The sequence below is a fragment of the Musca vetustissima genome, unplaced genomic scaffold (assembly GCF_032173495.1).
Source record: "Musca vetustissima isolate MV318-11 ecotype Yass unplaced genomic scaffold, APGP_CSIRO_Mvet_v1 utg900, whole genome shotgun sequence".
In the NCBI taxonomy this organism is placed as follows: Eukaryota; Metazoa; Arthropoda; class Insecta; order Diptera; family Muscidae; genus Musca; species Musca vetustissima.
In genome coordinates this window covers 413054-440509 of record NW_026885828.1, presented here as the reverse complement: position 1 = coordinate 440509, position 27456 = coordinate 413054, and the positions used below count along the sequence as shown (strand labels likewise).

Sequence of the window (27456 nt, the reverse complement as noted above, 5' to 3'; positions counted from 1 at the left end):
TTTTTTAGCCCAAACACAAATAAAATGAGATTCTTCCAGAGGGACTAGAAAACCTTTGTCTCCAGCTACATAACCTCAAAACTTAGACTATTTTTTTTAGTAATTAAGCAAAAAATCAAAATATAAAAAATTAATACACAAAAACTGACACATACAAATACATTTTAGTAAAACACAAACAAACTGGTTAGACAATTATTGGTAATACAGACACGCACATTACTGGGCTTCAAATACGAATCGAATAGAAAAACACAACTTTAATTAACTCTGTATTAAGTAAAAATGTCGTGACATTATGCGGTCAGTGAGACCGCAGCAATCACCAAATAAACCAAAGGCAAATGACGAATATTTACTTGACACCAATAACGCCACAGGCAGCACGACCACCAGCATTGCCGGTTTTCTTGGAGTCGGGGTGTGTGGTTTTGCCCAAATCATCAACATTATCGTGAATAACCAATCCGCGGCCGAGAATGGTACGGGGTCCAGTCAAACTGATTAGGTGATCGGTGAATGTGGTGTCCACAACACCATTGGCATTTGCCTCGATGTTGCCCAAGTCACCAACGTGGCGTACTTCGTCACGGGGACCACCATGATCCATCTGTGGAAAATAAAGCATTTTTAAATCGTATCGTCAAAAAATCCACCACAACAACAAAACCTCACCTTATCAGGATTGAAGTGACCACCCAAACTGGCACATCCATTTGACAAATCTCCCTTTTCGTGAACATGGAAACCATGTTTGCCCGGTGTCAATCCAGTTATATATACACGAACATGAACATTTTCACCGCAGGCATTCTGTATGAAGGTAACATTGCCAACAGCTCCCGAGGGTCCAGTCACATAGGCAATAGCTTCCATGCGGGTGTTTTTCTAAATTATATTAAGATTTATTTGTAATTAGACCGCCTGGACATGAAACTAATGGTCCAACTTACGTCAGCTGATTTGGCCGAAACTGCCGTAATGGCCATTAATGTTATTAACAATTGCCAAGTATTCATGTTTCTGAAATAGGGAAATACAAATGTTAATAATAAATAAATTTCGAACGTGATATTTAAAGTGCTTATGAAGAGCAAATTTATTTTATTTATATTTGTGTTATGCGAACGAACCTAAATTCAAAACAACTGAATATTTGTTTGTAATTGATCTGACATCTTAAACCTATTGTATTGAGTCTATATTACAGTAATTTACATATACACAAACGTCTTGAAATCTTATCTAAAGCATATATGTCAGTTTTGTCTATCTCAGAATACAAAGCTCCCACTCATACAATTGAGGTCTACTAAGGTACTCTTGAGAGCTATCTATCCATCGTTAATTGTATTTCTCCCAGACAAAAAAAAAAAAACTTCAGAACAAATCTCAGCAATTGAAATTAAACTGAAACGCAAGAACGTGTTTCGTTTTCAAACAGAATAATTGGAAAAGATAAGAAAAAAGTGTGGTCTTGTTCAGTTGCTGCCTCGATTCGTGTTTTATCTCATCATTCTTGGGAACAAAAAAATCACAGGGGGCCTGATGACTGCAACAGCATTAATGTATTTTTAAATCCTCAGCATTATGGCTACGACAAGAATGTGACTCATCGAAATGTTGATTTTAGATCCCATGTTCATTTGGGTCAAATCCGTTTCCACCCATTTTCAAATTACCGTCCATCTGTCTAACCGGCTGATGCGCACGATAACTTTCGAAGGCAGAAACCGATTTCATCCAAACTTGGCACGTCGTTATATTTCTTCCCAACTTCGTTCAAGTCCAAAGATGGGAAATATCAGTTCACTCCGTCCCCCACAAAATGGTCAAATTGAGCAAAAAATTTATTTTGAAATATAAATTATTTTAAATAAGGGACTATTCGATTTCAACCAAACTGTGTACAACCTATTACTTTTACCAAGAAGGAGGTGGGACCCATTGGTCCAATCCTTTTGGTACCTCCCCCACAAAGGTCAATATTTTCCATATTTAAAAATTTAATATTGGGCGAAATGAATGTCCAACTTTAAACCCTATTTTGCACAACCTATTATTTTTACCAAATCTAGATCAAGTCTGAAGATGGGAACCATTGGTCATTTCTTCTGGTACCTCCCCCACAAATGGCCAAAAATTTCAATATTTATAAATTCAATACTAGGCGAATGGAATCTCCGATTTAAACCAAACCTTGCACAAGCTATTAGGTTTTCCAAGCCTAGATCAAGTCCGAAGATGGGATCCGTCTGCCCTCTCCTCTGATACCTCCCCCAAAAAGGGCCAATATTATAGATGTTTGTACATTTAATTTGGAGCAAATTGAATAACAATTGAATTCCGAAGGCCTAAGCAAACCATAGGCTGAAGGGAATATATCTGTCGACGACACCGGCTGACACTTTTTTACTGGTTGGTTAAAAAGTCGCCCTAAAACGGTAACATTATTATGTACAATAGTTTGCTTGGAAAATCGTACTAAAATGTACGACAAGAAGTAAAAATGTACTAAATACGCTATTTGGTGTCTTAGATAATGATTTGTGGGTAGTTCCTACGATTCGTTCAATAGATGTACGTAAAGTACTAAATGTTACTCGGTTTGCCGTATATTTGGAAGGGTTATTTACTACTCTTAACCTAAATGATTGTGGATCAGGGGAACAATGAATTAAAAATTTTGATTTTAAAGAATTCGATGCTGGTTTTCAACAATAGAAATGTTACTTGAAACCTTTCAAAGAAAATGGATCTTATTATTTTTTCGGCCACTGTATGTTGGAATGGGTCATGATGTGCAGATGAAATGACGAATTTTAATACATTGTTTAACAATTAACGCACGGCTTGAGATATATATTTAATATTTACTTTTGTTTATTTCCAGAACAAGACGTTTGTATATAGTAAAAGGTAAGTGATGTTTGCCCTTTAAAAAAGTGTAATTGGAAAATTCCAAATAAAATTAAAGGTTTTTATATACCTTTATCATTTACTTTTCCCCTTTATCTTTTGAATGTAATTACTATATATTTTATACTATATGTTTGTGTTTCCACAAAACTGCTTGTGGCACACCATTTTGTTGAATTAGCGTCATAATAGGTGATATGAAAGCAACAGACCTCCATAATAACACACCAAAAAAAGACACTTCCACAAATCTCGTGCTTTAATCAATTTTTATTTTTGTTGTTGTCGTTGGCGGTCGCTGTTCCTCTCGCTTTTATTTTATTGTGTATTTTTCTTTTTTTTTTCAAAAGGTGATTCCATAATTTGACCACCCCACACATTCACTATATTCTCTAGGTTGGCTATAGTTTGTGTTTTTTTTTATTCATTTTTGTCGGTTGATCGTATTACTGACCTCTTCTGCTGAGTAGTCTGATTTTTATTTTATTTTGTTTGCTATACTGAGTTTGTTTGTTTTTTGTCGTCTGTTAACCTTAATGTTTGATTCAATAAATAGAATAGAATTCTGGATTAAAAAAAATTATAAAAAAGCGGAAAGTAGTTTTGATGATGACGACGAGAATGACAATTTTTTAATAGCCAATGTTGTCTGCGGCCCCCGATTGCTCATTCTCTCTCCCATACAGGGTCAAGTGTGTGGAAAGGTTAATTAATAAACGCAATGGGATATCAGATTATCTAGGTTTGAATTTTATTTGCCGTTGCAAAGTCAACAAGGAAAACAAAACGAATTGAATGAAATGCGACAAAAATATGAACCAGGTAAACAACATGTATTACCTTCCGTTGCCGCTATATACATATGTGGATATTCGGACACATACATAACAGCAAATGTTGTCTAATTGAAAACTGGTTTAGATTTATGTGTTATTTTTAATGTTTTTTTAATTTCATTACTCTCAGAGCAAAGCTTGCAAAAGTTGTCCTTAAATTTGTTTATTTACGACAGAAATCATAATAATAATAATGTATATATATATATATATATATATATATAAATCCACATTCTTCAAAAAAAAAAAAAAAAAATTTTTGGGTACATAACAAGTTTTTATATTTTGAAAACAATTGCCATTCGATTTCTTATCTAATAAGAAAACCGTAACGAATAACACGATTAAGCAAACACAACACTTAAAAATAATTATGAAAAAATTAAATTTAGTGAAATTGGAAATTTACAAGAACAATTTTTATGCAGCAAAATCAGCGAAAATAAAGCAGTACTTTAGCTGGAAACAGAATAATGCCAAAGAATTTGTTGTGCCCTTGGAAAAAAATATTCCCAGATGCAAAGATACATGACTTAGATTGAAATTAGAATCTCAACCCAAAAAATCGTCGGAATACAGAATTCAATAAGGCATTATTAATTACGATTATTATTTTTATTTTTTCTTCGACGTTTGTTTATTTAATTTTTCAACTCATCAAAAATCTGATTCACGAAGACGATAATTGATTTGTGTGTGAGAAACACCTGTAGCATGCGCAGATTGCAATTTGTTTGCTTTTGTGTAAAATTTTAAAATTCTATGATTGTAATGTCTTACAAAACTTCTCTCGCCTCCTTTTGCCGCCACCCTACTTCCATATATTCTCATGCTGACAATTCGCCCTTGTAGCATTAATACATTCCCATATAACCGGTTTTTAATTAAATATTTAAAAATAAAACAATCGAAAATAACTTGGCTTGTATTGCGCATTGAGAAGTTGTTGAAGCCTTGAAAAAAATTTCCAGACCCTTCTAGCCTGGCTCAGCTCATCCTCTTGAAATTGGTAATGAAACAAATTAAAAAGTAGCAGCCACACACAATAAAATTCCCATTAAGTGGTTTATGTACAGACTGTATTTTCTTATTTATATTTTTGGAGTTATTGTTTTTTTTTTAATAAAAACCACTTATCAGAAAGACTACCAAAAACTGCTGATGAGATTGCATTCAGGGTCTAGATAATTTTATTCAGATTATAGATTGCTAATACGTTTTTTTTTCATGCCCTCAAATACTTACTGTTGTTCTTGAATTTAATTCAACTGACCGAGACTAACTGGCTTTGTATTTTTCACACAAACAAATTGAAAAATTGAAATCGAAAAAAGTTAAATTCTTCCGTTCTTGCTGCGATTTTTATGTATTGATTACAACCGACCGTTTTATACGAGCTCTGTGGCACAACTGTTCTCCCGCTTTTAAACAATTTATTGTTTTGATCAACTACTCGCCGCCACACCGTTAATCCACATTCAACCGAACATCGCACGAAAGTGAATTGCAATTGAAATTTAGGCAAAAAAGCTTTTGATCGACTCACTCACCTGTAAATTAAAATAAAAGCACCCACCAAACGATGCAATGGTCTCTCACTCATTGGTTATCTACAAATTGAGGCACCTTTTACACAAGTATTTTTAACATCGAGGTTGAAAAGAAAAAATACCCAAATCGGTAATTACGAAAATGTCACGGGAAACAGTTAAATGAGTGTTAAGAGCTTTCCTCTATTATCCCAGGTATAGGAGTTGTGACTTAATGCAGTGATTTCAACTTATCCAGGAGGGTGAATATTTTTCAAATTCGATATTAGCGGATTTGTATTAACTATGCTTAATTTCTATTAATGAATGTCCTATCCATTAATATGGAGTCAAAAATTGAGCAATATTTTTTTTTAATCCAGAAGATTTCTGCGAGTTCAATGGCAACTTCTAGTATTACATTAATTACCGGTCATCTTATAATCCACGGATAAAAATACTCGATCAAGAGGGCTAACTCCGACCTGTTGAAAAACTTGTTTAATGATAAACTACAGAGAACTCGAACATAAGTTGATTGAAGTAAATAATGCAGTCTAAATATCCACAAGACATACTTAAACAATGTGGACATAATGCGTACTTGAAGCGTAACGCATTCTTGCATTTTCATTCTTCTTTTCAATGGAGTTTTAATTTGTTTAATAATAAACTCTATGATTTTTTTATACTATTTTAATTGTTGGTAAACATTTTGAAACGGTAATTACAATTATCAATTTCTTATAACCCTGTATTTAGGATGTAAGTCATTTGCTATTGCCAACAAAAACGTAGGGGATGATAGATACCAAGCAACGGTTCTGATTGGCTTTAACATGGCGAAGTCCAGGCTTATCTTGGTCCCTCTTTCATCTCAATTGTGGACACTGACCTCTCCGCGGTGCCACCTGGGGAGCTATTCCCATCACCCGATGAAATAGTGAGCTAATATGTGCCTCGAGTTCACCCATAAGAACTATAAAAAAATCGGTTGAGGCATCGGGTTATTTGCCCACTCTCGGAAAACCCAACCTACTATGAAAAAGCAAAGAAAAAGAAAACCAAACCCCCCTAATGTTGACGACCCCCGCAAACGTATAAAGGACCACGATCTGCACTTGGAATGTGCGCACGTTGTACAGAACAGGGGCAGTGTTCGCTTTGGCGGACATACTCAAGAAGTACAAAGCCGATATTATTGCCCTACAGGAAATGCGATGGAAAAGGACAGGCGTAAGTAAATCAGAAGATTACGACCTGTATTATAGCTGCCATGAAACGAGACATGAATTTGGCTACGGATTTATGGTTAACAGGAGAATAAAATACATTGTCTCCAGATTCACTCCAGTAGATGAACGAATTGCTATAATCCGTATAAAAGCGAAGTGCTTTTACATCAGTCTAATTTGCGCCCATGCTCCGACCGAAGATAAAGATGAACAGACCAAATACATATTTTACGAGCGCCTAGAAACAGCATATGACCGTTGCCCTGGCCATGACATTAAAATTCTGCTAGGAGATTTTAATGCAAAAATCGGAAGGGAACATATCTTTGGCCCCACCGTCGGAAAATTCAGCCTTCATGAAGAAACATCCGACAACGACATGAGGTTGATTGACTTCGCGGCAGCAAAAAAACATGGTAGTTAGCAGCACCAGATTCTCGATATACACAACGCGAAATCAAATTGATCATGTTGTGATAGACGGAAAGCATTCATCCAGTGTTTTAGACGTCCGATCGATCCGAGGAGCGAATATCGATTCGGACCATTACCTTGTGGCAGCCAAGGTACGCACCCGTCTTAATGTTGCAGCAAAGGTGCGATCTAATACAACACGGAAACTCGACGTCGAAAAGCTGCAAACATAACAGGTAGCCGAGGCCTACTCCGCTCAACTTACCCATCTGCTTGAAGAAAGCACTTCTTGACCCGATATTAGTATAGAAGCACAATGGCAAAGAATTGCCCACTCCCTACAAACTGCAGCAAAAAGAACAATTGGGTACCAAAAACCACCACCAAGAAACCCATGGTACGATCAGGAGTGTCGTAATGCTACTGATGTGAAAAACGCAGCGTATAGGTCAACCCTGCAGACAGTAGCAACACGTAACGTGGTGGAGAATTATCGGGAGAAAAGGAGAGAGGAGAAACGTGTTTTCAAAAAAAAGAAGAAAGAACAAGAAAAACGTGAGCGTGAGCAAATCGAGATGTACAGGAGTCAGAATGAAGTCCGGAAATTTTACCAACGAGTAAAACACCAAACCGAAGGCTTTGGTGCAGGCGCATCCTCCTGTAGAGATGAAGAAGGAAACCTGGTGACAGATACAGACAGCGTGTTGAGGATCTGGAAGGAGCATTTCGAAAAGCTACTAGTATCAAATAGTGGCGATGAAGAATATACCCCAGAACCAATAAGAGATGATGATATAGAGTGTATACCACCTAACCAAGATGAGGTCATAAAAGCAATTAATCGGCTCAAGAACAACAAAGCATCAGGAGCCGATGGGTTACCAGCCAAACTATTCAAGACTGGTGGCCAGATGCTGGTCAGGAGCATGCACCAGCTGATTAACGTGCACAAAAAAGGAGACAAGACGATATGTGCCAACTATAGAGGAATAAGTCTCCTTCCCATCGCATATAAAGTGCTATCCAGTGTGCTGTGTGAACGATTGAAGCCAATGGTCAATGACATCATCGGACCATACCAATGCGGCTTCAGACCTGGCAAATCCACCATTGACCAGATTTTCACTCTGCGCCAAATCCTGGAAAAGACCCTCGAAAAACACATCGACACATACCACCTATTTGTCGACTATAAAGCCGCATTCGACAGCCCTATCCGTTCAGAGGTGTTTAAAGCCATGTCTGCGTTCGGCATTCCTGCAAAATTAATACGGCTATGCAGGATAACTTTAAGTGGCACAAGGTCAGCCGTTAAAGTAGGAAAGGACCTATCGGAGCCCTTCAATACCGAACTAGGATTCAGACAAGGTGACAGTTTGTCGTGTGATCTTTTTAACATCCTACTGGAAAAGGTCATACGAGACGCAAAGGTGAACAGAAATGGCACTCTGTACACCAAACCACACATGTTACTCACCTACGCCGATGACATCGATATAATGGGTCGAACATTGCGAGCGGTAACAGCCACCTTTGAACAAATTGAAAAGGAGTCTGGCAGTAAACGGCGAGAAGACCAAGGTGATGGTATCAACGCGCAAGACGTCCAGTAGACTCGGACCAACTGTGGAACTTGAATGACATCAGTTTTGAAATTCGGAGAAGGATTGTGATGGCCAACAGATTCTACTATGGTCTAAGTAAGCAGTTTAAAAACAAGGCCACCTCTCGCCAGACCAAACTCACACTTTACAAGACGCTGATACTACCCGTGCTATTATATGGATCAGAAGCATGGTAGATGGAAAGACCAAGTAGAAAACAACATCTTGGAACGTGGTCTTCCAAATTGGTGGACTTGTGCACAAGACCGACGCCCTTGGAAATTTTTTTAAGCTCGGCTTATGGAACAACCGTTCTGTAACAAGCCAGCTAAGTAAATAAGTAACAAAAACGTCGATTTCTCTTCCAAAATATGGTAGAGTCCACTTGTCGGCAATGCATTTCTGCATTTCTAGTCAAGTCCAACATTTTAAGACCTGAAGAATATTCTACAATAATTTGTCACTGTTGTGTAGATTGCTTGTACCTACAAAATGGGCTAGATAGCCTGGAAATAATAATTGAATTCATTGTTTCATTTAGGTTCAAAAAGTTGTAATATATTTTTAAATAATTTTCATAATCCACATACATTATAATAATCTACACTTAAATAACTATTACTATTTTATTAATATACAATTTTGATTTTTGCATTTTACTATACACCAGTCAAAATTCAACTAACTACTTATAAAAAAACTAAATTATATAAACAAATTCACTTAACGTCTACTATATAGGGATGAGTGGATGGTTTGGGTTACTAAAATAAAACTTAAAAAAAAATAATCATAACATGAAACAATTACACATTTCAGAAAAACAAAGAAAACTTTCCGCAGAAAGTTTTCTTCTTTTCAATATAGAAAAAAAACAAAAAAAAAGTTGACAAAAATCGCCATCGAAACAAAAAACTCCATGAACTAAACTGTTAAATTAAATCTCTTCTTGTAGACGAAAGAGATTGTTCAGTAATTTTCATAGGTTATGTCGATGGCGTCCCAATGATGACGTATGCATTGACGATGAACCGGAGTTGGAAACAACGGCATGTCGACAATTTTCAATAAGCAAACTGTGGCCATTGTCCAGATGTTTATCGCAATTCAGCGATAATTTTTCATTCATATGGGCCCGTTTAACGGGACGTTTACGTTCCATTTCATTGTTCGCATTCAATTCTACGGTCTGTAGACTTTGGGCTCTCTGCAGTGATAAACGCAACGGTTTTTTGGGTGGTGTTGGTCTAATGGTACGAGCCTCTGACATTGTATCACTGGACTGCTGAGCACGTAAACGGGGGCGATTTGTTTCATTATCACTATCGAAATCGAGAGACTTGACACTGCGCATATCACAAGTCAAGCGGGCTCTCAATGTGTGAATATCAGTGCTGCGTGGAGTATCACGGCGGCGTTCGCAATACCTAAATGAATAAGAGAGGATAATTAGTAAAAGTAATTTCTATTCAAATCCAGGCGATTCTTACCCATTCATGTGATTTAAATGCTCCACACTTCGTGCATGTAATTGATTTTTACTGCTTACACCATTTCTCTCGTAGCGTTCTTTTTGCCTTTCCTTGTCCTTTTTCTGACCAGTATTCGAGTCGCTGTTCACGGATATTTTGGAGGACGAAAGGGCTCTATTGGATATGGTTAAATTTATGTCGTGTTGACTGTTTTCACGTATCAAGGTTTTTGTGATATGCGCAGCCGATTTGCTTTTGGTCAGGACATTGTGTCGTTTTATTTCTATTTCCGGTGGTGTGGGTGTTTCGTCGCCCAACAGCTCAATGGGTTTGCCACCCACCAGTGTCGTAATGTAATTACCTCTTTGGAATATTAAAGGCTTATCTGGTGGTGTAGATGGTGGCGATGATATGCTTATGCTGGTGACGTGGCCATGCAATTGATTTTCTTGCTGCTGTTGTTGGTGTTGTTGCTGTAGCTGTTGGAGTGCTTGTTGTTGCTGTAATTGTAGCTGCAGCTGTTCATGTTCAAGTTTGCTGGATTGTAGCTCTTTAACTTGTTCCTCCAAATAGGAGATTCGATGTTGCAAACGTAAATTATTTTCCTTCTCTTGGTCCAATTGTTTTTGTGGTATTGCTGCCGGTTTCCGCCTGAGCACCACGAGTTGACATTTGCCAGTATTGCCTATGGATTTTTGGAATTCTTCTTTGGTTTTGCATGTGACTAATTTGCCGTTGACTTCTAAAATACGATCTCCCTTGTAGAGACCATCGCCTTCTAAGGCCCATTCGACATAGAAAACCCCCGAACCTTCGGGAATTTCTTGGGAAGCCCAACGTCCAGTGGTGGCCTGGACAGCGTGTAAGCCGACTGAGATGCCACTGCTGAGAAGACTGTACAAAAAGAGTTTTTTTTTAACATTCCAATTTTCGATTTTTAATTTAAGAACTTACTGGTAAAGACTTTGGGGTTGAACTTTTGACTTTTCCAAACGTGCCTGCAATGCTCGAGCCTCTTCAACAATGGAAAGCAATTGCAGCTCCTCACGACCCAAAGCATATTCAAGTTCTGCTTGCCTAATGCGCACATCTATGTTACTGTGGAACAAAAATATTTCAATATTAGATCTCGTTCAGCCATCAAAGTTTTCAAAAACTTACTCTGTAATATCTAATTTGTCCAAGGCCCCTTTTAAATTCTTAATTTTAATTTTCTTATTTTCGGCTTCGGTTTTGAGTTTTTGTAATTTTTGCTCGGCAGCTGGTTTATCGGCTTCATCCAGCGGTGGTCCTGAGGGTCTTGGCAGTTTTCCCAAACATAATTGTATGCGAAGATTTTGTATGACTGTTTCACGATCCTGTAAGGCTGAACGCAATTCTTTGCATTCACCACGTGTCGAGCGGGACGACAATGTTCCAGCCAATGACGAACCTTTACGTCTACGACCTGTGGTAGCACTTTGTGTCAGACTGGTACATAAATTATCTGAATCAGCATTGTTAAAGGCTTTGGTATTTGTGTTGTCTTGTAATAAACTATATTTGGTTGATTTTGGATTTAAAATTGTCTGAAAATGAAATGGATGAAGGTGTTATTTTGTTTTTCTTTGAATTGAGACAATATTTAAGCGATTGGGGGAAATTAGTTCCCATTTTACAAAATTGTTAAAGGAAAACACGGAATTGTATGTTATTAGTATGGGGGCGCTTTATTGATGGGTTAATTTGACTATTTTAATGGGGACATATAAACAAATTAGGAGGTAATGTTGTTCAGTAGTGTTCTTTGTATCAAACAAATCTCAGCTATTCACATTTATTTGCTTTTAATTTCCTTTAATTTTCCTTGGGTATGTCATAGAGACCACATTCCTTATTGGCTGGCAAGGATTTGTCTGAAAAAAAAGAAACACGAAAAATTTATATTTAAAATCATTATTTGAAAAAAATTATCTTTTAATGTGGAATTCACTTTAAATGTTTATGATTGCTTACCAATTTTCTTAGGGTAGGCCAAATTCAAATTATCCATAATATTAATAAATTCTTCCAAAGATTTTGTTAGACGAGGATTGTATTTCTTCTCTTCAAATACTGAACTTTCCATTTGACCTCTGCAAATGAGAATTACACAATTAATTTCAATTCCTCAATTATGGTTCCGCCTTCAAACTTACTTGTAATCATGAGCAGGGTAGATGCGGAAATTCTCAGGCAGGGTGAATATTTTGCTATGTACATTTTCGTAAAGGCTCTTTGAGTTGCCCTCTTGGAAATCAGTGCGACCACAACCACGAATCAACAAAGTATCTCCCGTAAAGACACAACCTTGTTCGGGTATAACATAGGTCATACAACCATTGGTATGGCCGGGTGTAGCCAACGATTCAATGGCATGACGTCCAAATTCAATTTTATCACCTTCATGGATTTTAATATCAGCCTTTGCACCACTTGCCTCGGAAATAACCGATTTACAGCCGGGCAATAATTGTTTCAACCAGCCGCTGCCGGTAATATGATCAGCATGCATATGGGTGTTGACTGGAAAGAGGAGAGGTATTAATAAGAGAAAATAAATAAGTAGGGTATGTTATAAACAGTACAATTAAATGCTACAAAAACTAAAATGGATTTTTTATAGGCCATTTAATTTGTTTCCAAAAACGTATTTTTAGAAGTCCATACTATTCTATTTAAAAAAATATTCGGTCTCTCGGTCGAGTTTAGCATCAGAACTTGAACCGCTTCAATTTGACACCTATTATTGCCTTAGTGAATTGGAAAAAATACAATAGTTTCAACTTTGGAGGCCCAAATATCAGAAAAAATGGATTTTCGTAAGATAAAAAATTATGTCGTTGTTGATGTTACCAACTGATCAAATAAGTTATTGAATAGTTATTTTTTATTTTAAATCAAACCCTCTTTAAAAAATAGAGAAATATATTTCATGATTTAATGAAAAAAGAAATGAACTATGAGATAGTAATGCTGTAACTCACAATGACTTAACAAATTTTTCAGTTAAACCACACGACGATCGGTATCGGCCTATGTTGTCTCCATATTACGAATTCGTTTTGTAATAAAAAAATATTATGACTCAATCTCTACTTGTTTATCAATAGTACTGCTGTACTTTTCCAAAATCATTTGATATTTATCTATCTTTGATCGCTCAGTTATCAATGCTTGTTTGTTTGGCCAGTTAGAGTTTAACCCATCCAACCCATCTTATGGAAACATTTGATAAGAAATCCAATAACAACAAAAATAAACTACATACGAATTTTCCCCATAATTTCTTTTTTGTTAATACTTACCGGCATATTTCAAAGTGAAACCCAAATCCTTAATCAATTGGGCATCACGTTTGGCCTGTTCCAAAACTGGATCAATAATAATGGCCTCATGGGTAGTCAAATCGGCCAATAAATAGGTGTAGGTACTGCTTTCCGTATCGAAGAGCTATATAGCAGAAGCAAACAAAAGTGACGTGCGGCAAATAGCCGTCGCCATTAATCAAAAGATATAGCTGTGAGTAGCTGGATCACTTTATTCGTATTGTTTTTGTCAACTTACCTGACGGAAAAAGAAATCTTCGGAGAAGGGGATGCGTTGAGGTAACATGTTGGCCGGACAATGGTGTAGACGATACTGTTGTGCTGCTGTTTGCTTCACAAAATTCTGTTGGGAGCAGAGATTTTGACTTTTTATGGGGATTGTAGACAGAGCACGTAGACTTTGAATAGAACTACAATTGGGCTGCGCTAACAGTGAATGGCGCAAGGTGGAAATTAGACTGAGCTTTGGCACTCTCATGTTTGTGGGGAACGTTGTTTTTTTTAATTCACAGCTTTGTACTAAACAACAATAATAGTATCGTTGGTCGTTGGAGAAAACACGCAATCATTAAATGAGGGTAGGGAGAGTGAGAGTGGGAAATAACAAGCAATTTTAGTACTATTAGCAGCTGTTGTAGTAGATTGATTGCTCTTCTTGGTGTTGTTGTTGTGGAAGCCAATAGCGACAGAACTCAAAACATTGTTTTGCTTTTGGTCGGTCAACTTATCTCCTTCCATTAACAAAACCAAAAAAACAAAACGTCTTTAAAGACCAAAGACCCACAAAAAATATAAAGAGGGTGAGGTAATATCTATGCATGTGTTTGTGCGCGTGTAAACAATCAGTAATTACTAGAATTATAGTTTTATAAAATATTGATGGATTTTTAGTTTAACTTTGCTTCGATATTTTTTATGTTTTATTTTCGGTCAAACCAATGTGACTCCCGTTTCTTTGCTTTACTCGATATGAATAAAAATCACAAGCACACAAACACAGCGATACCACAACTGGACATTGTTGGGTGGACCAATTAAATACAAAAAAAAAAAAAAGAAAGTCTAAAACAGCTGCTAATAGTCTTATGTTTTCCCCGTGAATCGAATCAGCAGCGGCGTACCTACCTACCTGTATTTACTCACTCCACTTGTGGTTCCTTTATTACTATTTTGTGTTTACAAATCACAATCTGCTGCTCCCCACTTGTTTGTTATGACGATGCGATGTGATGCGATGCGATGGTGTGGCGTTGACTTATCGGAATGTCTGCCGTTCGACGAACAAGAAGAACAGCTGTTTTAAGTTCAACACGTTGTGACTAAAAAATCATCTCTGTTTCGAGGTGAATAAAATATAAAAAGCACACAATTGAGCTTTTCGAATTTAAATCGAAAAAAGCTTCATCTCTCTTCATTTGAATTGCAATACGTGATCTTCATTTATAATTTATGGCCCGCCGAATAATCGAAAAATTCTATGGAATGTCGGTAGAACATCTTTGGAATATTTAATTTGTATTCCGTTGTTTTATTTTTGTTTATAGGAGCTTTTTTTTGATTTGCCAAACTATTGTCGGAAGAGTTGGCGGAACAATTTCGACAAGAAAATTTTGAAAATATTTAAAAATATTAAATCATAATTTTTTTTTATGGCAAATAATTTTCTCCGTGGACTATGTTTTAAATTAAAAAGTGCTATCGTGTCAAGTCCATTGAAGCTATCAGAGCAACCTATGTCGATTAAGAATGCATATGTGTTTGTTCGCAGGTTTCGTCGTTATCATTTATAGGATAAATTGAACATTTTGCAAATAAACTGGTCGTTACAACCGATATGTCGTTATAAGCGATATTTTGTGTGGGCTATAAAGGGCAGAAATTCGAGACTTTCGGATTTCGTCCGTATAACCGATGTCGTTATAAACAATTTGGACTGTATTCTTGATTAGAATAAAATTCTACGTCTATTTATGCGTGACCGTCTGTTTAAATTACGATAAATATCGCAATGTTTATTATTTGCACAGACATTGCTAATACTTCTAGGATGTTTGGTATTGAAAGAGAAATATATGGGTCCACGTTTTGTTAAAGCCCCATATAACTGTATCCATATTATTCCATAATTTTGGACACACATTGGGTGGCAAATATTCCAACCATATAACGGTACGTCCTAAATTTCGTTTTTTGGGGAGTTTGGACACGTTGGTTGGGCTATAATATAGTATTTTGAATTGTCATTGGGCATGAAATCTTCCTACAAAAAATTATAAATATGGGATCACTTTTTAGGAATACCTCTATATAACGCTGCCCATATTACTCGGCATTTTAGGAATGAACATATGTATGTATATTTTTTACAAGTTCGGTATAACCGACTTAAAATGAATGCAAACTGGAAGTTGGGACAGAACAAATAGTTCGTTATAAAACAAAAGTTCTCAGTATGGTTTGACGTACGACCATGTGTTGTGTTGTTTCGTGTATACGGTTTTTTATAACTTTTGCGGTGATTTCTGTGAAAAACTGTTTTAATGAATCTAATCTGGAATCGAAACTATGTCTATATATAGGATATTTCTGGAATTATTAAGTTTTGTTTTATTCAAATTAATATGTTTGTTATATTCCACCTGTGTCTACTACATGACGCAATCCACAACTAAATAATCGAAGAGGAGGGTGTTGTTTAATTTTAGTTTTTTATATATTTTATGTCGTACTTTACTTGATTTCCGGCCAATAGTAATTATTATTATTATCATTTCTTATAAATATTAATATAATTTTAATTTTTATTATATACGAAATTCGAATTAAGACATAAAGCAAAAAAATAATAATTTAAAGAAAAAGGAAATCCACAAACAAACTCACTCGAAACGAAGATGGTTGTGGTGAGGTGGTGTGGTGGTGGTGGGTACGCATCAACAAGTAAATCTGATGCCATTATGGGAATATTGCGCATACATTACGACCATAACGGCGTGGCGTACCGTTGGTAGGATTGCACGCACGCATGCTCACAAATAAAACATTAAAAACTTAATGAACTCTACACACAATGTGAGGAAGAGGGAGGCCGGAACGCCGTCACCCAGCCACCCCAGACTTGAAACAATTAAAACGAACTGTTTTGAACTCTAGTTCGGCGTTGTTTTTTTATTTGCAATCACAACGGCAAAAGCTTAATTGAAATCATTATTGCTGTTGTTGTTGCATTTTCAAACAATAGACAAAGAGTTTTACATTAATTACAATTTTTGTTTTGAGTTTTCAGCAGAAACTCCCTCGGTAAACGAAAAGTGGCAACAACAATAACAAAAAAATCAAGAAGTTGAAAAATAATAAAACATTTTGTTTAAAATTGCATGATGTGTTTGTTGGGCAACCCCCCTCCTGCCATGACTCGTGCTACTAGCAGCAGTCTGGTGATGATGATGATGTTTCGGAGGTTACTAATGCATGGCTGATTTATACCAAAATAAATAATAAAAACAAAAACAAAACAACCAAGCGAAAAAAAAGTCAAAACCATTTATGGCGAAAGTAACTATTGAGGCATTAAAAAGTTATCATTCATTCATCATTATTGCTGCGTTCACATTTGCAATAGAATGAGTGGTCGGGATGGATAGGTGGATGGATGGTCGATCTCAAATGAATCTTTTGTTTTTTTTTTTTATTGGATATTTCGAGAGCTGAAGTTAAATACTATGAATTAAATTAAATCATTGAACTTTCTTATTCCGTAAACAAAGACAAAAAATATGCATGAATTTCGAATTTTTATTATTGTTGGTGAAAATTGTTAACGTTTTTTTTAGGAAATAAACAGTAAAATGGGTGCGATTTCTTTCGAATAATGATTTTATTTAATAAAGTAGATTTTAATTTTCGATAGATGTTTCAGTTAAAATTAACACAGTTTGAAAATTAATTAATTTTTTATTTTAATTGTTTTTGTTAATGGGGGGTAACTGAAATGAAAGTGTTTCACTTACAGTTATAATTTATATGTCTCAGGTGCAAAATAAAATTACGATAATTATTATTAATATGTTTATTTCAAAACCTATACAGTATATAAATATTATTAATCAGTAAAAAATCATTTTAGGTTCTCTGTTATAATCTTTCGAAAAAGTCTAAAACTTTGAACACGAAAAATAGGATTGACCCTATATGGACTACATAATAGGGACTGAATTTTTACTTTTTTAGGAGTAAAGAAATATATATTGTAATATCTATTGAGTGCACTTAATGTATGGAAAACCATACCGGTTCTTGAATTTTTGAGCCAAATTTCTCAAACGAATATCTGACATTTTGACAGTCAAATTTCAATTATTGGATCCCGAAATCTCGATATTTTAAAGGTCTTAAATTGACATATATTTTATGAATATTAAAAAATCTTACAATCTTTTTAAATATTATTTTCATTGTACAAGCTTATTTAATGAACCTCCAGTTTTTATAATATTTCCAAATAGTATTTTCTTCATCAAACACACATTTCGGAAATTGGAATAAAAATAATTACACACTAGGTGTGGGTATTTTAGCTTGCAAATGTTCATTAGCAGATAATAACAATGTGGCAAGAGTCACTTGATACGGTTGCGGAAACCATGAGCATGAACTTTGATGACATAATTATGTAATATGTATGTACGATGACGACATTATTTCATGTTTTGTTAATAAATGTAATAAATTTCCCAATTTTTCACTGGAATATTTTAAATAATAATTTAATTTTAATACTAAATTTTTAACACAGCACTTTGTAAAGTTATCCTGGGAACCCCGGGGTCCAAAGGATTCAATTTTTTTATTTGAGAACGCACTTTGTTAGATGATTCTAAGAACCCTCAGATGTTCACCTACGTCCACGATATGTTTTTCTCTAATAATTAAATAAATCATGCAATCATCAAAAACCAAAATAAATAACCACAATTTCATAAACCACAACTACTTACCATAGACGCTGATTTTTGTTTAGCAAATGCACGATGTGCATCCGATATTGGTTCACTAACCACACTGCCACTGTCCATTGTTGTATCAAGAAATCTAAAAGAAGAACAAAAAGAAAAAAAAACGAAAAATAAATATAAAAATTATTACAAGGTCTAGAGAGCAGAGTAGAGTACAATCATATGCGTTTAATTTTATACAATAGGCCGACAATGGAGGGAGTTTTGACCATGATCTCAAGACTTAAATTACAAATTGTAATGGTTATTATTCTTGCAGAACTAAAACTAGAACACAGCGTAATAGTCTTGGTTTGTCAAGAACAAATAATTACGTAATATATGTATGTAAGTATCTATCTATCCCACCATTATCACCATGAAAAAAAGAGCAATCGTCTTTATATTAACAACATCGCCACCAACATGATCACCATGCCACCATGTTCGCCGTGCTTCACTTGTTGTCTGCTTGTTATGGATGACATCTTGGCAGGCATTCATTGCCATTATTCTCACATTTCAGGAAAATATTCCCACAAGCGTGGCTAAAATGCAGCAGGAATATGCCTGACACAGCATTTGTTTTCCTTATTTACTAAAACCAACCTACCCATGCATATTCTCTCACCCCCTCTCTTTTCCTGTGTGTCTTACCTATAGCCTAAGGCCAATAAAGAAAGTTCATTTCCCATCACATGCATAGGAGAAACACCAATTTTTCCTCCACAGTGCACTTCACTAAATATGCCATTCCATGCCAACTTCTTGCTTTTGTTGGTTCTTCTGTTCCTCACCACGAATTAATTTATGATTGTTGAAGGGTCTTTTAGACGTTTTTGTTTCACGTTTATCTTCTTCATCAAATTATTTTTACTTCGTTGTTGCTTTTTTATAAATTAATGTGGGATTTCCATTATTTCGTTCTAAGCCACTGAACTGTAACAGCCACCACAACAACCACCATTATCTCTAATAGTTGAGGTGGTACTAAATTTATTCAACTTTTACATCCATGCGGGATCATTTTTATCTTAGCTTTTTTAATAGTACCTGACTTCAATAGAATTCTTTGTAGAATAGATTCTGTTCCAATGGAATTAGAGCTTAATTGGTCAAGTTATGATATTATTTTTATAATTGTTAGTATTGAACTTGATCCATCGTGATTTTTAATCTGTAATCTAAACGTAGTAATTCAATAAGATATAATTATTTCCAATTAATTCAGCATTGAAATGCGAGAAAACTTCAGGTATTGAAATATAATGCATTTGAATTAAAATTGTTAAATGGTATTATACACTGAAAGAAAAGTTCATCATCAAGGTAATGAAAAAAAATTATCAAAAAATCTTCATCAAATTGGTGTAGAAAAAACATTGTTTTTATGAAATCGGTGCTCAATTTGATGTTTTATGTTTTCGGCTGAAAAACACCGTCATCAAGTAAATGAAGAAACTTTCATCAATTTGTGGTCATCATGTCATAATCATCATAATGAAATTAGTTATCAAATTGAAGAAAGCTATCATTAAATGTTTTTAGTTTTAATTTTTCCACCCCCTGATGTTTGTGCGTTTATTTCGAAAACACGCACACACAAAAACATTGCTTTTGTAGTATACTTATTCAGGCATGGGAGTTATTACCTTTAAACAACATAATCTTGAATAAGAATTGGTTTTAAGATTTTTAATTTATTACATGTCTTTTATATCATCCTTTAGTTTATTAATTTTTCTACCGTTTGCGGGGTTAAACTTCAATAACATTTTATTGCTGTATTAAAACTATTTTTGGTAGTTTTCAGATAAACGAAAGAAACTCTAGCATAAAATGCAAAGTCACATCTCTGGCATGCCAATTGAGAAAATCCCGTTATGTCTGCAGCGTGCGAAACAGTGCTTGAATAATAAGAAAAATTCATTTGTAAAGTGACATTTATTGTGATCAGACGTTGATAAAAGTGTTTTTAATATTTTTGTGCATTGGAGCTAATAGAAGTGTTGTAAGTTAAAATGGAGTGTTTTATATGTTCTAAAAATTTTAGTAATATAGAAAAATATTTGTGGCATTTGCAAACATTTCATGGTTTCCAAAATAGTGATACATTCAGGTGTACGATATGTAACAGCGCATTCACAACTAAAAGTTCCTTTAAAAGGCATCTTACAAAAGTTCACAGAGAAATATTTGTGGAAAAACATTGCGGCTCCACGAAAAAATTACCAAGTCAAAGTGATTTTAGGAATTTGGAAAAAAATATACTACACAAAAAATATGTACCTAAAGAGGTATGCATCGAGAGCCACTGTGAAGAGACTTCTGATTCTGGAACATTCGATGAAGTACCAGTAATAGAAAATCTTTTTGAAAATAATTTAAAGTTTCAGACTGGTTTGTATTCCATAAATAACTTAAGTCGAAAGGACGCTGAAAATATTCAGACTTCTCAATACAATCTTGTAATTTTACCACTTCTAGACGTTTTCAAAAAATTTGCTGGCAAATTAGATTTGGATTCAAAGCAGGAATTATTTAAAACTATTCGTTGTTGCAATGAAGTTTTGAATTCAATAAAATCTGAGTACTTATTAACTAAAGAACTTAAAAAAAGAGATTTGTGTGAAGATTTAAACATTTCTGTCATTGACAAAAGCGGCGAGCTCATTCACAAAAAAGGCAATTTAACTTTCGCTGAAAAAGAGGCCACAATGGCAACGCTTTCCCTAAGACATTCTTTCAAAAAAATTCTTCAAAAAGATAACTTATTGTTAAAAATGATTGATCATATGGAATCTTTAAACAAATCTTCGCAATTTACCAACATCGTGCAAGGAGATATGTGGAAAAAGAAGGCCGCTATGTATCCCAACCAACTTGTAATTCCTTACTTTCTATATTCCGACGATATAGAATTAAACAATCCTTTGGGTGCACATTCCACAACTCATACCGTAACAAACTTTTACTTCTCTTTTCCTGTTTTACCAAATGAAGATACCAAATTGGACCATATATTTTTAGCGGCATCAATTAAAAGTAGTGACTTGCAAGTACATGGAATCGACAAGTGTTTGTTACCACTTGTTAACCAGTTAATAGATCTAGAAGTGGCAGGCATTGAAATCGATTTAAACAACGGTAAAGTGTATAATCCTCACTTTTTGCCTTGTTTAATTATTGGTGATAATTTAGGTCTTAACACCATATTAGGCTACAGAAAATCATTTAGTGGTACATTTTGCCGATTATGCAGAATTGACAAAAATATGAGTAACGTAACAACGTCCGCTATTCCAAGTCTTAAGAGGACATATGCAAATTATAGGCTTGACGTAAATACCGGGGATCCATCTAAGACTGGCATCGTAAGCGAATGTGTATTTAACAAAATTCCGTCTTTCCATGTTGTTGACAACTTGAGCGTAGATGCAATGCACACGTTTTCGAAGGAATTTGTCATTATGATTTGTCTTTTGCCATACTTTATTTCACAAATACCAAGAAATATTTCTCTTTGAAAACCCTTAATGCTCGAAAACAAAAGTTCGATTACGGGGAACTTGAAATAGGAAATATTTCGCCCAAAATTACTATAACTCATCTCAAAAATCGCCATTTAAAAATGTCAGCAAAGGAAATGATGACGTTTTTATTATATTTTCCATTAATTGTTGGTGATATGATTCCAGACGATGATGAGGTGTGGATATTTATTTTAACACTTATACAAATTGTAGAAAAAATTCTCAAATTTTCGGTTACGGAGTTTTCTATAAGTTCTTTAGAAAATCTAATTGAAAAACATAATAAAGATTTCATTAGGCTTTTTTAAACTAATTTGAAACCAAAATATCATTTGTTAGTTAACTATCCGGAAATAATAAGAAAATGCGGACCTGTGCGGAAGTTCTGGAGTTTCCAATTTGAGTCTAAACACCGCAGTTTTAAGTTGTACACACATGCTATAACTTCACGATAAAACATATGTTTTTCATTAGAGAAAAAATATCAGTTCACTTTTTCAAACTTTTTGCTAAACTCGTCTACAAGCAATAATCTTGTTGTTTTACAAAAAGATTTAACCGTGTGTGAATTAAATGATGATATATGTGCTCAACTTAAAATACCTAAAAGACAGTTATATTTTTATAATAAGGTTATATTACAAAACATTGTATACAAAAAGGATCTTTTCGTTGCTGAATGCGAAATTGACTATAATATTTATAGAATTATAAATGTATTTTGTTTGGATAACCATATTTATATATTTGGTGAACGATTTAAAGACGTTGTTTATTGTAGCCATTATAGAGCTTTTGAGATACACGTCAACAAAGTAGAGGGAGCCTTTGCGGTCAATATCAAAAATCTTATTGGACATCCAACAACAGCCATAAAAACCCATACAGGAAAATATATGATAAGAATAAAAGAGTTATATTAATATATATAAAAATGGCAGCTATTGAACATCAATTAGAAATTCTACTCAAAAAATGGAACTTACTACATTTACTTTCCAACTTAAAAGGTAATATATAATATAACTTAAAATTAAAGCTTATTTATTTAATGTATTTTCCAGATGAAAATATAACGATTGATGTCTTACAAATAATTAACAGAAAACATTTAGAGGAACTCACACGAAGATTTAAATTAGGAGACAAAATAGTTTTTGAGTTTAATATTAATAAATGGAGAGAAGAAATCGGAAAACCTATTGAAAACGAATATTACTCAGACGTGGCCAATATTTCGTCTATCTCACGGAAATCTAGCTGTTCTTCTATTACTTTATCTCAAGAACCTCTGAAAGAACGCTTTGACTCCAATACCTGTGTAAAACTGACGACAATTTTGAACCAAAATAAAATTGGCAAAAGAATTTTAGAGACCTATAAAAAATACGAACATATAAATGAAGATCAACGAAATTTAATAATTACAACAATAGCTAGTTATTTTCATGCAAATGAGTTGCACATGTCTTTACAAGAAAGCTATAATTTGGAAAAACAAATAATAGAAATGTTTCCCAATGAGAAACTCCATTCTTACCGCACCGACAGACGTGGAAAGCTATGTGTAAAATACAACAATATGAAAAGAAATCACATTTATCAGAAAGATAGAGATGTCAATTCACCTAAGGCATCCAAACCTGCAGATTATATCGGTAAATTATTCGAAAAAAACGTTATGATTTATACAAATGTAGTAAATTTGGGTTTTTATTATACTTTCTGAAGAAAACGCCAAAGAAATAATTCATAGTTTAAAATACGATAATGTCGACCAAGAACAATTTTTAAAAATGTGGCAGTCATGCGCAAATTACCGAATACGTCAAATTTTTGATGAGCACGATAACCTTAAGGATATATTTAAAACCTGGCCACAGTATAAAGAGGGTCTTGGAGTAAAGTTGGTAAGTATCTTAATTTATATGTCCATCTTAATTTAATATTCTTTCTACATGTGTGTGTTGATGTTCCGTTTAGATTAACATGGACTTCGGAGTGCTGCATAAAGACTACACACCAATATTCGAATGGGAAACTAAACTTATTACGGTGTATAATGTGATTAAGAAGGAAAAATACATTAAAGATGCTGGAATTAAATCAGTTTTCGATAGAATTGATCCATCAGACGCAGGTTTGTTACGAATCAATTTTCATTAGATGCATATCATTAAATAACTAATATTTTTATTTAATTTTGTAGCTTCAAACATGTCTTTATTTATGATGCGCTTGACTTGGTGTCTACACGGCTACTTATATCCAACATCAAAATACCTCCGTAAAGATAAAGATGGAAAGAAAACGTATGGGAAATACACCATAAAAGACTCCCAAGAATCGTCAATATTCCTCGCACGAAGTATCCAAGAAGTAGACAACCACTTAAATTTCTTAGAAAAGAGAAATGAGAATATTCAACCTTTTATTTTTGTTGTTGGAGATGACAATTTAGAAGATAATGACTACAATTTCTATGTTTATTTAGACCATGCATTGCTACATTTTGTAGATTTCCAGCGAGCACTAGATACTTGCTTCAAAAGCTTTTTCTTATTTAATTTAGAATTTCCCGGAGCATCCAATCAGTTCTGGATCTTTGTTCAAGAGTACTTCTATGACATGAAATCAGCTCACACAAAAAATTTTTCAAAAATACTAAATATTTTAAGCGATTTAAATTATACCGAGAACTGATTTATATATAAATTATCTACATTTAATATTTAATTTTGTATTTGAATATAATTCAAACGCTTATGTACATTTTTAAATTTTATCACATTTATTTATTAATTCATTATTCTAAGGAAATATTGAAATCTATATTCATTGTAAAACCCGTAATGACTTATTTTTTAAGTTTTTTAATAAAAAATATTTCCTAAATGCCTAAAATATTTGTATTTATATTGAATTTTGTAAAATTTAGAACGGCGTTTCTAAAGCGGAAAACAAAATTCAGTTCGATGTTAGGGCTTCATTGATTAAATGTAAATTATACATTAGTTTGATGCAGTTTATTCATTGAAGTTATGTAATTTTAATGAATAAATTACGTAAGTTTGATGAATACCTTTTATTGGAATGATGCAGAATATTCATTATATAGAGATAATAGAACATCAATTTGAGTATATTTTTTCATCGAAAGGAAGAAATAATACATCAATTAAATGAACTTTTTCTTCAATATGATGACATTATTTCATTAAATTGATAAATATTTTTGATGAAAATTTGATGTAAAATTCTTCATTATAATGATGAAACGCGTTGTAAGCTCAAAATCGAAGAAACATTTCATCAAAGTAATGCCCAAAATCATCATATTGATGAATTTTTTTCTTTCAGTGTACCATGCACATCAGATGAAAACACATAAAATTAAATTATTAAGGAATTTTTTTTAAGACACCAATTTTGGATCTCAGATTATACCAAGTCCCTCTCTTCAGAATAAACAAGAAGTGAAGCCTTTAATGATTATTTTTTCATTAGATCTACCACGAACCCATGCCAACATATACCATTTTTTGGTAAATGGCGCCCAATTGGCCTTAAGTTTCTTATCGATTTGTCAGTAAACTCAAGCATTGAGTTTAAAATATCTAAAACAAAATTACAAACTGTCACATTGGAAGGAGTTATTACGGCAGAATTTTGTATGGCCGGATAATTGGAAATGTAAGGCGTAGAGGTATGCACAACAAAATTCCGAGACTTTTGATCGTTCTAGTTTGATAATAGTAATACTAAATTTATTCGAATATATACACCTGCTAATAGTTTAGTATTTCATCCTCTTCTCCAGACCATGTCTTTCCAGAGTAAACATATACCTCACAGAATAGATTTTTTATTTTTCTTTCTTTTTTGCAGATTTACACAATCTCGCTTAAATAGATAATTTTGAAATTATTATGTTATATCTTCTTCATATTAAAAAATCGTTGTTATCAATTTCCCATTTTTATTATTATTGCTTCAAATCGATTTTCACAATTAATATTGACATAATAAAACGTTTGTTTAACTTTCTCCAAAATTTTTGAGTATGATCAAAATTTGTTTAATGATCCATTTAAGCATTAAGTGATCTACTTATGTATTCATTTCTATATTAAACAGCCGCTATTCATCATGATGGTTTCTAGTTATGATTTGTTGCTGTTGTTTTTAGTGGAACAATAAAACTCCACTTAGGCTTATGCGACGACAATAATCGCAAACTTCATACCCGACAACAACAACAAACCGCAATAACCGTAAAAAAGTTAGCTACAGTTCAAAGTCAACGGATTACAAGGTTTACTTTGTTTGTGTGGATACTATTTAGTTTGATGGTGGTTATGACGTTGCCTGTTCGTTGGTCGGTCGGTCTGTTGTTTCTCTAAATTCTACTCTAGAGGCAAATTAAGGTCGTCATAATTTTCTTGACAAACCTCCAGTTTAAAATAAAAAAAATGTTCAACATAAGATTTAATTGCCCTACCGCCTGCTTGCTGTCGGTACATTAGGCTAAGCAAATTTGTAACAACAAGAACATTATCTTGTTTTTAATTACCCACATTAGGGTTTGACAAGTGGTTTTAAGCATAAACTACCAACAGAAAATCTAGCTGTATTTTGTTGTTTAAACTAGCCAAATTTCAATTTGGGAATTCCCAATTCTTCACTTTTGTGCAAAATATTAAAAAAAAAATCGAAAAAAAATAATTTTCTATTTGCCTCCTGTGAGGATTGAACTCACGACCCCTGGTTTACAAGACCAGTGCTCTGCCACTGAGCTAAAGAGGCTGACGATCTTTTTTTCTCTCACAAGTTAACTGTTAAGTTCGCGTACACACACGCCAAGGTTTGAAGACGTGTTGTGTGATGTCTCACAAAGAACAATGAAGAGAACTAGAAGAATCAGAAAAAAGACTACAATTAAATGATTCTTTTTGTCCATATTAGTAACAAAATTTCACCTGTATGTATGATGAAAACCAAAGAAACGGCGACAACAACAAGAACAAAAACACAGCATTGTTCTGCTTCATCTCAATAGTGGAAACTCAGTGGCGGAGTATATTCTTCGTCTTCTTCGTGTGTTGTTCGGCTTGACACAATTATCGAAAACAATTGAAAATAATCGTGCCATTCATTTGCTCGCTCATTCAATGATTCCGGACGGTATTGTTGTGTGGTGTCACACTCAAACCGCCACAGCATTCCTTATTCAAAATTTATAAAGAATCAGTTTTCATGCATGTACCCACCTCCGTGCCAGAAACGCGGCACGGTAGTATCAACATTAGAATGGGATGCCTCTTCTTTTATACTTTGTCTCTATGTTTTTGTGTATTTATTTTTTGCCAATCTCAAATTTGGAGAAATGAAAACGTCCGAACACCCACAACTCGCGAAGAAATTTAATATCGACAGACAGGCAAGCGTGGTTATGAATAATTTCTATGATAACAATTACTATTTATAGTCGTTAGTTTGGAACGTTTTGTTTGCTTTTGATTATGCCCACTGGCTGCTGTGGAATGTTCCACTGTATTAGAATGTATGTAGGT

At 34.2% G+C, this 27456-nt stretch overlaps 4 protein-coding genes, 1 long non-coding RNA gene and 1 other non-coding gene across 6 annotated transcripts; 2 read left to right on the top strand and 4 right to left on the bottom strand.

The window, feature by feature from the left end:
• Window positions 1–281: 281 nt before the first annotated feature.
• On the bottom strand, window positions 282–1021 carry LOC133333106 (extracellular superoxide dismutase [Cu-Zn]). The gene is made up of 3 exons (XM_061541450.1): window positions 954–1021; window positions 676–888; window positions 282–610 (listed from the first exon to the last, which is right to left on the bottom strand). Exons 1-3 carry the CDS (start codon window positions 1017–1019, stop codon window positions 356–358), a joined length of 534 nt encoding a protein of 177 aa, XP_061397434.1. The 5' UTR covers window positions 1020–1021; the 3' UTR covers window positions 282–355.
• Window positions 1022–9516: 8495 nt separating this feature from the next.
• LOC133333085 (uncharacterized) lies at window positions 9517–18444 on the bottom strand. The gene is made up of 5 exons (XM_061541417.1): window positions 18354–18444; window positions 11171–11577; window positions 10964–11107; window positions 10028–10903; window positions 9517–9964 (listed from the first exon to the last, which is right to left on the bottom strand). Exons 1-5 carry the CDS (start codon window positions 18429–18431, stop codon window positions 9517–9519), a joined length of 1953 nt encoding a protein of 650 aa, XP_061397401.1. The 5' UTR covers window positions 18432–18444.
• On the bottom strand, window positions 11835–13671 carry LOC133333104 (persulfide dioxygenase ETHE1, mitochondrial). The gene is made up of 5 exons (XM_061541447.1): window positions 13595–13671; window positions 13336–13480; window positions 12187–12553; window positions 12005–12123; window positions 11835–11904 (listed from the first exon to the last, which is right to left on the bottom strand). The coding sequence occupies exons 1-5, from the start codon at window positions 13640–13642 to the stop codon at window positions 11846–11848; spliced, it is 738 nt and encodes a 245-aa protein (XP_061397431.1). The 5' UTR covers window positions 13643–13671; the 3' UTR covers window positions 11835–11845.
• Window positions 18445–20327: 1883 nt separating the features above from the next.
• Window positions 20328–23439, top strand: LOC133333115 (uncharacterized). The gene is made up of 3 exons (XR_009754438.1): window positions 20328–20361; window positions 22665–22893; window positions 22948–23439. It is a non-coding gene; the product is annotated as an uncharacterized LOC133333115 (long non-coding RNA).
• A 175-nt stretch (window positions 23440–23614) lies between these two features.
• Window positions 23615–24728, top strand: LOC133333114 (uncharacterized). Its single transcript, XM_061541457.1, has 3 exons — window positions 23615–23793; window positions 23867–24023; window positions 24093–24728. Exons 1-3 carry the CDS (start codon window positions 23680–23682, stop codon window positions 24584–24586), a joined length of 765 nt encoding a protein of 254 aa, XP_061397441.1. The 5' UTR covers window positions 23615–23679; the 3' UTR covers window positions 24587–24728.
• Window positions 24729–26617: 1889 nt separating this feature from the next.
• Trnat-ugu (transfer RNA threonine (anticodon UGU)) lies at window positions 26618–26689 on the bottom strand. The gene has a single exon. It is a non-coding gene; the product is annotated as a tRNA-Thr (tRNA).
• Between the last annotated feature and the right edge of the window lie 767 nt (window positions 26690–27456).

Coding starts and splice junctions, on each gene's coding strand:
- LOC133333085 (XM_061541417.1), bottom strand. CDS start 18,431: ATGGACAGTGGCAGTGTGGTTAGTGAACCAATATCGGATGCACATCGT. Junction 11,108..11,170: donor GACAAATTAGATATTACAGA/GTAAGTTTTTGA, acceptor TTTGTTCCACAG/TAACATAGATGTGCGCATTA. Junction 9,965..10,027: donor CATTTAAATCACATGAATGG/GTAAGAATCGCC, acceptor TTATTCATTTAG/GTATTGCGAACGCCGCCGTG.
- LOC133333114 (XM_061541457.1), top strand. CDS start 23,680: ATGTGGCAGTCATGCGCAAATTACCGAATACGTCAAATTTTTGATGAG. Junction 23,794..23,866: donor AGGGTCTTGGAGTAAAGTTG/GTAAGTATCTTA, acceptor TGTTCCGTTTAG/ATTAACATGGACTTCGGAGT. Junction 24,024..24,092: donor AATTGATCCATCAGACGCAG/GTTTGTTACGAA, acceptor TTAATTTTGTAG/CTTCAAACATGTCTTTATTT.
- LOC133333104 (XM_061541447.1), bottom strand. CDS start 13,642: ATGTTACCTCAACGCATCCCCTTCTCCGAAGATTTCTTTTTCCGTCAG. Junction 12,554..13,335: donor TTTCACTTTGAAATATGCCG/GTAAGTATTAAC, acceptor TCCTCTTTCCAG/TCAACACCCATATGCATGCT. Junction 11,905..12,004: donor GGCCTACCCTAAGAAAATTG/GTAAGCAATCAT, acceptor CTTTTTTTTCAG/ACAAATCCTTGCCAGCCAAT.
- LOC133333106 (XM_061541450.1), bottom strand. CDS start 1,019: ATGAATACTTGGCAATTGTTAATAACATTAATGGCCATTACGGCAGTT. Junction 889..953: donor TTTCGGCCAAATCAGCTGAC/GTAAGTTGGACC, acceptor AATATAATTTAG/AAAAACACCCGCATGGAAGC. Junction 611..675: donor GTCACTTCAATCCTGATAAG/GTGAGGTTTTGT, acceptor TATTTTCCACAG/ATGGATCATGGTGGTCCCCG.